The 11,107-nt window shown below is 43.2% G+C and overlaps 1 protein-coding gene across 4 annotated transcripts in view; it reads left to right on the forward strand.

The window, feature by feature from the left end:
* LPAR1 (lysophosphatidic acid receptor 1) overlaps positions 1–10,549 on the forward strand; it is a 77,106-nt gene extending 66,557 nt beyond the window's left edge. For all 4 annotated transcript variants that reach the window (XM_055699273.1, XM_055699270.1, XM_055699272.1 and 1 more), the window contains one exon: positions 5,002–10,549. In XM_055699273.1, coding sequence (XP_055555248.1) covers positions 5,002–5,303 — 302 coding nt within the window. In that variant the 3' untranslated portion in view covers positions 5,304–10,549. The remainder of the gene's footprint in view (positions 1–5,001) is intronic.
* Positions 10,550–11,107: the final 558 nt, after the last annotated feature.

An 11,107-nucleotide genomic window follows, 5' to 3' on the forward strand; every position in this document is an offset into this window, starting at 1 on the left:
CTTCTCCCTGTGGGTAACTGGCAGTGATGCTCGATGTCCTTTCCTCTGTAGGTCACCATCAACCCAGTGGAAGAGATGGTGTAGCCACCTGTCACAAGTGCCACTGACAACAGGAAGGGATTTGGAGAGGACAGTGTGTGGGCAAGAGTGGCAGAACATAAATGTCGCTGCAGTTCAGCTGGAGTGGGTCTTTTCTGTCTTTGATATGGTAGTGCCTTACCCGGTTTCTGTAATCTTTACAAAACTGCAAACACAAGTGAGATCTTTATCCCCCCTTCTCCTCTCTCACTCCAAGAGGGCCTTTCTATAGTTTTTCACCTCCATATGGACTTCTTCTTACAAGGGATTTGCAGGGTGGGTGTAAGGCTGTGCCAGAAAACAGCAAAGTCAGGGTCAACATCAAGATGGGTAGAAAAGGACACACAAAAGGGACATAATATGGTTAAGCAGGAGAAAAGGGGTGTTTCAGAATAGGTGTGCATTGACAAGAGCCGCATCCCACTGGAGCCTCCCAGGGACAGCAGTGTGTGACTTGGCAGGAGCAGAAACACTTTTTTGCTGTTGTGAGTTAGAGGAAAAGAAACATTCATAGAATAAACACAGATTTAGGCTGTCGGGGGGGGGGGGGGGGAGGGAAAGTTGCTGCTTACAAAATGATTCACCTGCTAACATGAGAAGTTTCATGAAGTTTCATGAGTAGCCATCCAGTCTGGCATCCTAGTAATGAGTGACTAGTTCATCCGTGCTTATTCTCATGTAGCTTGTTTCCTTTCTGCTGCTGGGTTTTGGAGTTTTCTCTTTTATTTTTCTACTCACTTATTTTTGTGTCATCTATCATGGTTGGTTTCATATGCCTACTGCCCACAACAGTTTTTACTGTCTTGCAATCAAATCTTGCTGTGAGGCCATGCCATGCTTACCCAGGAGTTCCCAAGCATCCAGCTACTATGGAAGTGCAATTTGCTCTGGTGCACCAGGTTCAGGGAGATGTGATGAAGTCATATTGTGGTGATTGGAAAGCCCTCGGTGGACTTCTGTCACAGCACAGCAAGACAGGGTATGCATGAGGAGCTGGAGTTTCAGCCATGGATGAAAGTACCACACAGCAACAGAAAGTTTGGCCTGTATCAGCCCTTCTCCTCTTGTCTCCTTAAATCTTTTTTTAAAATGTACAGTGGCATTTTTCTGGTTCCCTCAAGCTTTTCTGTCTCATGGCTAGCCAGTTGCCCCTTCAGCCTGATGGCCATTTCTTCCCCACCCATCCCTCTTGCCAGACCTGCAGGGCAGAACTTGGCCAGGCAACACAGAGATGTTCCTCCTTCTGCAACTGGACAGCTTGGTCAGCCTTGTGCAGTGCCAGCACCTCTAAGGACTGCCAGGGTTGGAGGTGTCACCCCAAGGTGCTATCTTTCCAGGCCATGGTGCTCTTCAGCCACCCAAGGATTTTATTTGTACATGTTGGGCTCTCCTAGTGCCGTGGCGTGACAATGACATACCCATGAAGATGAACAAATTAATTCACTGAATGCAATAGAACTGCTTTGTATATCATTGCTTTGACCATGTTTGTAAAATATTAAGGTACATGTGGAAATTACTCATACTTTACTTCAGGCTACTCTCAGTTCTGTTCCTGAGCAGAAAAATACATCAAGATTTTGATGTACGCTTAAGGCTTTTCAGTATTTGATAGCAGGAAGTTTTTGGATCTCATAGTTTTATTAGATGTGATATTCTTAGATCTTCATTTTTGGTGAAATCAATACAGAACAGATTTCTGGAAAGGGGAGAATTTAACCTAGCTTTTAGCTTAGTATCACTTTACTTTGACAAATATTCCAAGTAAGAAGTAGGAAAAATAAATTCCAAGCTTGTGTTTCCTTTCAGAGAAAGAATTCAATGTTAACAGATGATTCCTAAATCTGAAGTAATAGGAGCCTGACATTTTTATGTTCCTTGCACAGTACCTAACTCAAACATGCCCTTACCATGAGTGATGCTTTCCAGTATTTTCCAGGGTACTGACAGTTACATAACAAGTGAGAAAACCCAAAGCATTGTTTGTGTCACCATTTGCAAGCACTTAATAAGCTGCAGGAGCCATTAGCATGATGGGAAGTTTTGCTAGGAAAATCCCAGGGGCTAAAATAAAATAAAACCCTCTAGAATGAATGGGGCTGTCTTCAGTGGGTTTTAGTTTCCAATAACAAATGAGCTGTCTGTTCAGAGACTTGAAGCTAGCCCTGTTTGCACAAAGGTGAGGTCCTGGATGCTGTGTGCTCCTCTGCTGCTGCTGCTGCCACATGGGGGAAAGGTTGGAAAATCAGCCTGGCCTGTGGCTGGGGGCCAGGGCAGAGGAAAGCCCATGTTACCCAGACAGGTCTGGAGCTGGGCAGCGTGCGTTTCTCCTTCTCTTGACACCCTGGCTGCCAGCACATCATTGACCCAGCTCCATGTCCAGTGTGAGCAGCAGGGTGACAACTTGCAGAGTAATTACTTCCATACCCTTCCAGAGCCGTGTGGGAAAGCGACCCTTTGTTTTTATCTTTTTTCAGCGTAGCATTGAGCTTCACAGGGCATTTAGTTGCTTGCTCAGTCACAGTTCACTTTGAAGTGCAGTCATGTCAAGCCTCAGCATATGAGTTATTGGACCTATCTGAGATACTGAGGAGCCCAGAAGGGCTCAGAAACTCTGCCTGAGACCAGTGTCAATGCAGTGGGCCACATGTGGACTTTTGTCAAAGAATTTGGGGCTTTCCCAAGGGCAAATGCCTACCTGCCTCACAGTACTATTTCTTCTTGTTGATGCTTTTAACATACCCAAAAAATGATAGCAACACCGTATCCTGTTCGGCATGTTCAGATTCTCAACAACAGATCTGGGGGAAAAGAAACAAAAGAAAACCAAAAAATTGTTGAAAAATTGGAAGCTTTCAATTGCAACTTTGAACAATGCATTGAGAGCTTTCTTGTCAGCTCTATTGTTCCCGCATTGGACTTCTCTGCTACAGGCCTGGTGAGGGTGCTGTCATCGTCTTTGGTACTCAACTGTAGGTCCCAAGACTTGCACTGTTCCCTTCTCTGATGTTCTCCTGAGGCAGACTGTAATGAAGAAAATACATGCTCAAGCTGGAACAAAGTCTACCACTGCCTCGCTAGCTAAGAGGTTGAACACACCAGTTTCAGGAGTGAGTGGTTGAATTGGGAAGTTTAGCTTGGTTTCTGCAGAAACCAGCTCAGCAGAGCTGCTGCATGCAGAGGACAGCCTCTGTATCAATGCAGACAATCCTGCAAATAAAGAGGTGACGTTTTCTACTTTTCTGGGAACTGGTACAAGGAAGGGACAAAAGACTGTAGTCCTTTGTATGGGTTTCAAGTACTCTTTTCTAGGACTGCTAGAATTCCAAAAGAGCTGCAGACAAAAGCTGTGAAGTGTATTCTTGTGTTTGATGCCACCTTGGCGTGGGAGAGTTTCATCCCTATGCTGTAAAATTGCTGCCAGCCCCTAACAAAGTCATTTGGCCAAAGACATCGATGCTTTGTACTGTCAGCCAGCAGTTTGCCTAACAGCTTCTTTCCCTTTGCAGTCTTAGTTGGTCAGCAAAGTGATAGGCATTGAGTGGCACTGTGGCACCATCAGTTGCGAGCAAGCTCAGTATAGGGATGTCTTCTGGTACGTAGGAAGCCTGTGTGTGGTTGCCTGGTTGGCAACCAGTGTCTGTAGCGCAGCACACCACGCATGTTTGCAAAGCCCTTCAGAAAACATTTTTCTGTTTGATCTAGGTGAGTTTGGTATCCAAACAGAAAGGTGTCTGCACAGCTTACAGGCGCTGCTGCCCAAACTGGAAATAGCTTGGCACCTTCTTGGCAGGCACGGCAAAAAGTCTGCATGCTCCAGAGGCTGACTGTAGTCAGCTGCTAGACCTGCAGAGAGCATCACTGCAGAAAAAAACAAAGTCAGTGTGTTAGCAAATAAATACCACAGTGACAGGAGAACCTGTCTGAAAACAGCGCTTGCCAGGTAGTGCTGGGAAGCCCTTATTGCTGCTGCCTGTGCTGAGCCTGCCCACTGATGATAAGACTTGGTTTCCACATCAGGCAAGCATGTCAGCCTGGAAAATCTCAGGAGCACTGTCTTTGTTCTGACATGACTAGTGTGTAAGGGCTTCCCCAGCAGTGCTAATATTTAAAACATCTATAACCTTGGAAGGGGTTTTCATCTTTGCTTAACTGAGTACTCCCAAAAAAGTGCAAGGCATATGATTTCATTTCTGTATTGAACTCTGAATTTTGTTCTGGGCTTTACTCCCCTCAGAGCTTTGCAAAGCAGTGAAAGGAGGGGGAAGCATTTTAATCAGTGTGAGGCATTTGGCATTTACGCTATTGAAGCCTGAGGAGCCTCTGAATTTCTAGTGAATAGAGCCCTAAAAAAAGAAGTAGATCTGTTGAAGGCCGGCATTTCAGTGCAAGAAGGATGTGTGTTTAGGACTTTCCGTTACATAATGGGGCTGAAATGGATTAACAAGACCCAGTCTTTCTTTTTCTTGAGAATCGCTGCCTGCACCACTCTTTTTCTGTTACTGATGCTTCAGTCACAGCACTCACAGAAAGGTTTTCTTTGTTGTTATTAGTTTGAGAAGTAAACTACTGCATTGTTTCTCCTGATCAAGAGATTGATTAGTCAGAGGTCTCTAGCTGAAGGGAAAGTGTTCCTCATTATCAACTTTAAACACAAAAGTATTTGCCAAGCAGAGTTTTGGATGGTGAGTGTGTGTGTGGGGAATGCCTTGCTCTTTTGATGTGCTGCCCATAACCATTTACAGATCTTTGAAACACATCCCTCTCATCAGGTCAACGAAGAAATAGTGTGGGAACGATACTCTTGGAAGAGAAAACCATTGTCACTTCCAGTTGGATGGTTCTCTTAGTGTTTTGACAAGTAATGGTGCATTAGTGTATTTGTGGGGTTTGGTGGTTTTTGTCCTCTCTTTCTCTTCCTAGGTGCTTTCATAATCTGCTGGACCCCAGGATTAGTCTTGCTGCTCCTTGATGTTTGCTGTCCCCAGTGTAACGTCCTGGCCTATGAAAAATTCTTCCTGCTCCTGGCGGAGTTCAACTCCGCCATGAACCCCATCATCTACTCCTATCGGGACAAGGAGATGAGTGCGACCTTCAAGCAGATCCTCTGCTGCCAGCGCAGTGAGAGTGCCAACGGCCCCACCGAAGGCTCGGACCGGTCGGCATCCTCACTGAACCACACCATCTTGGCTGGTGTCCACAGCAACGACCACTCGGTGGTGTAAAACCGCAGCCAGCCGCGTGGCCGACAAAGAGCAGAGGGCTATGCCACAGAGCTGGGTGGGAGCACGGCCCCAGGGAAGGTTACCCACTCACAAGGTTTTCTCAAACACTAATGGACTACAAGTGCTTCTTTTCCAGGGAGCCCAACACACTGGCGCAGTCCACCCCATCTGCAGGACTGGCCGAGCTGCAAGGCTTTTGATTTCTGCTTTCAAAAAGCAGAAGGCAGGTGCCTTGTGGTGAAAGTCATCGATAGCTCATGGAAAGCCTCACTGAGACTTTGTCGGACTTCGCTGCATCTTGGTGCCAGTCTGAATCAACTCCGATTAATTAAGCTTATACCTGCTTCACTGCATTTACATGTAGCCACTTAGTCTTTTTAAAAAGGGAGTAAAGGGGATAAAAGTATGCCTATCATTTAATAGACATGTAATATTTATCATCATCAGCATGCTTGTGATGAACATTTTCTGTGCAGGGAGTAAAACTGTGCTCTAGTCTTCATATCCTTAGCCACTCTGCCATAACTACATTAAAAACAAAAGTATTTTTTTTTCTAATACAGGCAACAGAAAGATGATGGAAACTGACTCTTCTTACCTTCATTACTGGTGTTAGAAAGCATGCATGCTCTGTGTGTATGCAGATTGTTTTAATTAGGTAAAAAAAACAAAAACAAACCCTTGTTGTAAAGTCTTCAGGAAAGTAGAAAAGCATAGACTGTATTCCAGTGTTTGTTTAGATTATGAAATAAACAGTACTCTAGTCACAAGGTATTTAACGTTGTTCTTTGAAGAGCAGTATGCAATGTATGACACATGAGGGGTCCCAAGTTTTTCATGGACAAGTTCTTAAAGTACAACACATTGCTAAGGTCTGAAAGGGCTACAGTCAGGTTGATAGATTTTAAAATATATATATTTATGGCATTGGGAAAGCAAAGGGATTTTTAATGTAAAAAAATGGATATGTTTTAATGGTATTTTTCTTGTAATTAGAAAAAACAAACAGCTACTGCATTTTTGCACTGAGAAACATTTCTAGGCTATCTTTCAAAAGATGTATGCTTCATCCTACAAGCCATGGACTACTAAGAACAAAGGTACAATTTTATTTTGTAAGGTGAAAACGACATAGGTAGTCAGCTATTGCAAGTGATGCTTGCAATATATATACCTATATATTATAGGTCTGTATACCTATAAGACCATGCTACAGGTAACAGCCACACATGCACATTGTTATGAACAGCTAACCTAACAGACGGATTTTTTTCATGTACATGGCTGTTTTGAAGGGAAATGCCAATTGTGTGAATCTTCGTTAGCAAGAATCAGTGACATTAATCAAAACTCCTTGACAGGGGTAAAAGTGAACAAACATGGGATCTTGCTAATAAAAAACTTGGGACCTTTCACTGGGAAGCTGTGTGTTCTCCTGACAATGTCAAATATATCAACAGTAAATTCCTGGGGGCATTTTACTCATCATAATTTGCCTCTATATCAACAACAAAAAAAAAAACAACAAACCAAAAAACAAACAAAAAGCCAAAACCACAAAACAAACAAAAAACAAACAAAAAAAATAGAGATGTATCCTTCAAAGTACTGTCCTGGAATGTAATATAAGGGGCAATATTCTCCCATTCGGGCAAGGAGGAAATGGAGGAGGCAGGGTCAGCCCAGCAAGCAGCAGAGTTTTTAGCATCCCTTGCTTTGAAGATATGTATGGATTTTATGCTTCCAAGCATAAAATAGCTTGGGAAAGGCAGTTCCTCACTGAGGGAGGGAAGAGCAGCAAGTGAGCAGAAACTGTCTCCACTGAATAAAGCTGGAAGTTTTGCCATGGCTTTTAGTAAAACTGAAATTCATCTGTACTGTCAAGCCAAATTTGTGTGGACATTGTGGAAGATGGAGCGGGCAGAGAAGATAAACACAACATTATCTGCCATTTGACCGAGTTACTGAATGTCACACTTACTTTGGACAAACCAGCTCTTTTTCCTGACTCTATTTGAGAGCAAGTGAATGTGAAGGCCGATTTGCTTTTTATCCACATAACAGTACTGAGAAAGAGAAGAACAAGCTATATGAACTTTTTGATTTAAAAACATCTTCTTGCTAAGCCACTCATAAATTTTCATTACTGCTTGCATGGTGTTTGAGCTATTGCAGGTAAGCAGAAGAAGGGAGAGGGTAAGAGTGCCTCCAATGACCGGCAACATCTGACTAAAAAATAATTTCCTTTTCTCAAGAGTGCTCATAGTTGCTTTCTTCCTTGGATCAGGCAGAGCACTTTTTCCTGTCCCCAACTCCCTCACGAAAGAAGGATATCATAGACACTTCCTTTTTTTTGGGAGGGGGGGTGTTTTTTTTGGGGGGGGGGTTGGGCGGGGGTTGGGGGAGGCGTGAGGACAGTGTGCCCTTTCCAAGTGTCCTTTTCACTGCTGTTTGCATGCTGTTTAGTGAATCTCTCCTGGATAGGGTGGGGGGATGATGATCTTAAGAAAAGAGCAGCAAATAATTCACCTTAGCTTACTGTGCTGAAAGTGCAGTGATTTTAGAGAAGTTGTGGGTGAATAGTTTTAAACCATGCAATTGTTCATGATATGCAGGTGGGTCCAGAGGCCGCTTGTGAATATATGTGTCCAGGGCAGCTTTTATTTTCTTATTGTAATTGTGACAGGTGGCAGTTGCTGCCCAGGTACATCGATCAGCTCTTCTCCAAGGAGGCATTTGACAATTCAAGAAGCTGGACCATTTGAACACTTAAATTTAAGATTTAAGTTAAATTTCAGTTAAAATTTCAGTTGTCATGTAGATTAATCAGAGCACTTCTAGCAGCAGGTGGCTTTTTCTTCCAGAAGGTGAAGTGCGATGCTTTAAAGCAAAGGCAACAGAACGCAAACGTTGCTTGTACGATTCCACTAGAGGAACTCACTGAGCGTGTGGCTGCTGTTTAAAAATTAATTAGTGCTTTATTTTTTTGACATGATCTCTCTATATCCTTGAAAAATCTGATCTGTGGATTGAGTGTTTCTTTGCAAGCTAATGAAATTAAAGCTGCTGTGAGCAAAGAGAATAAAAATCAGAGCTTGGAATAGGGTTCATTTGCTGTCTTCTTTAGAGTGTTTCCCATGCCACTTCGTTTCATCTCAGATTTTAACTTTTGCTTCTCTGTTCAGATTTTCCAGCTTCATTGTGCAGTTGTAGAACTCACTCCTGCTATGTGAAAACATGGTGCAAAGTACTTATGGGGAAAAAAAAAATCGCTCCACTTATTTTTACTTATCTCAAATCCTTCAAAAGGTTTTAGAAGACTTCTTAAAATACCAACGATCCTCCCACAGTCATTAAAATTCTTTTGTTGCTGGCTGCCTCTGGTCCAAGTAAATCATCTTGAACTTCAAATGTAATGGTATTTGTTTCAGCAATTGTAGTGGTGGGGAGTTGTGTATTAAAAGGAATATGGTTGATGAAATAACTTGTAGGTCAAAGAAAATGTATTTTTCCTACTTCATTTTTTTGGTGGTAGCACAAGTCTGAGAACTAAATTTTTTTTCTTTGAATGAAGTATTATTAAGTAGAATTTTAACTCCTTGTTGTTATCACATTTATAGAGGCTGGGTGACCCCATTGGTCCACAGAACTGTTACTCACAGCATTTACATGAAAAGTTGAAAATGTAATCTGTGTTTGACACACATTGCATTTCTTGTCAACCCCTTTTTTGCTCTGTGTTCTCTGATATCTCTTGGTAGCCTCAGGCTGGCTGCTCACTGGGATGTTCAAAGCTGGGCAGATAGCTGGCACAAGGAAACAGGGCAGACCAATTAAGAGCTTTTTCAGTGATTCCTGAAACCAAGCACACCTGTCTGCCTGTAGTGCACCAGTAATGGCATTTTTATAATAGTTGCCCCAAGATCCACTGTTGTTTTTTTAACTCTGTCTTACCCAACCAGTCAGCTGTGGCACTGCTTAAACAAGCTGGCAACAAAGGCTTGGTGTGGGTCACTCAGTGAAAAAAGAAAGGGCAGGCATGTTCATGGTGCAAAGCCTGGGCAACTTGGGTGTCAAAAGAGGAATGGAGATATTTTTATGACCAGTATCTTAGTTTTTCTTCCCCTCCAAAGTAACTTTTCAGTATTGTCATAAATTTCTCCCAGTATGGCACTGCAGTTAGATGAAACTTTCCAAGTCACTCTGGGGAGTATGTCTTTGGGTCTGTACCTTGGTGGTGGTCAGGAGGGGTTGGCCGCAGGCAATCTGTCCCAGGAAACTCAAGTGGGCACTGCTTCTGAGGCAGCTTTTGGTAGCTTTTTCTGACCTCTGTGTTGCACCAGAAGTATGCTGCCAGATACCAGGCATAACTACTGTGAAGCCAACTGGGGTTCCTCTCTGCGATGCAACCACCACCAGCTCTATCTGTTGTCCTGGCAGCAGTTATCCATGGGCTAAAACCACACTGCTTTTTCCATGAAAGAAATAAAAGCCCACCCAGCACATTGTTCTCCCCAGGTGGGATTAAAGAGGACACTGCCAGATGGAGAGGCTGTGATGCACAGACCTGTAGTCTGCCTTTCAGTCACTGTGAATCAAGGTGGTGCAAAGCAGAGCTGTCAAAGGCATTTCTCTAGGGCATTGTCCCCATCCTCTGCTGAGGTGTGACCCCCATCCCTGTTGTAGCTGTCATTCCTTTGGGTCCCTTCTGACCATGAGACAGAATGGAGCTGGCAGAGGTCAGCGTTAGCAGATGGCTCTTTTCCACCTGCTGCAGAAGTAACATAACCCAAACAGAGACTTTTCCTTTCTGTTCCTCCTCAGGGCTTTCCTGCTGAGCAATTTACAATAGCAATTCTACCAGTCATAGAATCATAGAATCATTTAGGTTGGAAAATACCCTTACCTCTCCTATCAGTTCGATCAGTTGGTGATCAGTCTGTGCTATACACTGATGTCTGTATGGAGGAGTTTTGCAACTGCAAACTCATTTGTTCAGGCGGATTGCCCGAGTTTTACTATTTGATTGGAAAGGCCACTTCAAATAGACAGAAAGCTTAAAGAGTATTAACTCTTACATCTGTCCAACTATGCCTCCTCAAGAGAAACTGCCCTTTTTCTTCCTCCTGTTTTCTTTTTTTAGAGGATTTTCCCACAAAGTTATTCACCCAGCTCCAGTTTTCTAAGTCTAGAAGGAGAAGAAAAGAGGTTGACAAAAAAACAAAAACAAACAAACAAAACGCCCCCCCCCAAAAAAAAAAAAAAAAAAAAAAAAAAACCACCCAAGTACCAAGGTTATTAAACTATGCTGCTGTCTTCTGTGGTATATGGAAATCCAGCACTAATAAGCAGCCAGCATTATAACAAGAGCCTCTGTGAAATGTTCCCATTTGCATGTGATACACTTCTGATAACCAGAAGTGTTGGGGGGAGACTCAGGAATCTGTTCGTTTGTTTTCCTGTTAAAAGAAAACCATGTTTATAACTCACAAGTATGGAGAGAGCCAGTGAAGTCTGGCAAACAATTTTGCTATTAAGTGCACTTACTGTAAATGTTTAGAGGTTGTATCTAGTACAATAAAGTATTTAGCATGTGTAATACAGAGTGTGCAAGAAATAACCTTCATCGGGAGAGCTAGTATTTTGGGTGTGGAGGGGAATTACCCAAAAAGCGTGTCTGTGTAGAGGCACGGCTGGCCTGTTCCAGGAGATGGTGTAGGGCTGAAACACGGGGACAGTGAAGGGGTGGGTTATTGCCAGTAAATCATCTAATCAGTTCTATTCCTGATTTCTACCTGCCCCAC

This window comes from Falco cherrug, chromosome Z (genome assembly GCF_023634085.1).
Source record: "Falco cherrug isolate bFalChe1 chromosome Z, bFalChe1.pri, whole genome shotgun sequence".
In the NCBI taxonomy this organism is placed as follows: Eukaryota; Metazoa; Chordata; class Aves; order Falconiformes; family Falconidae; genus Falco; species Falco cherrug.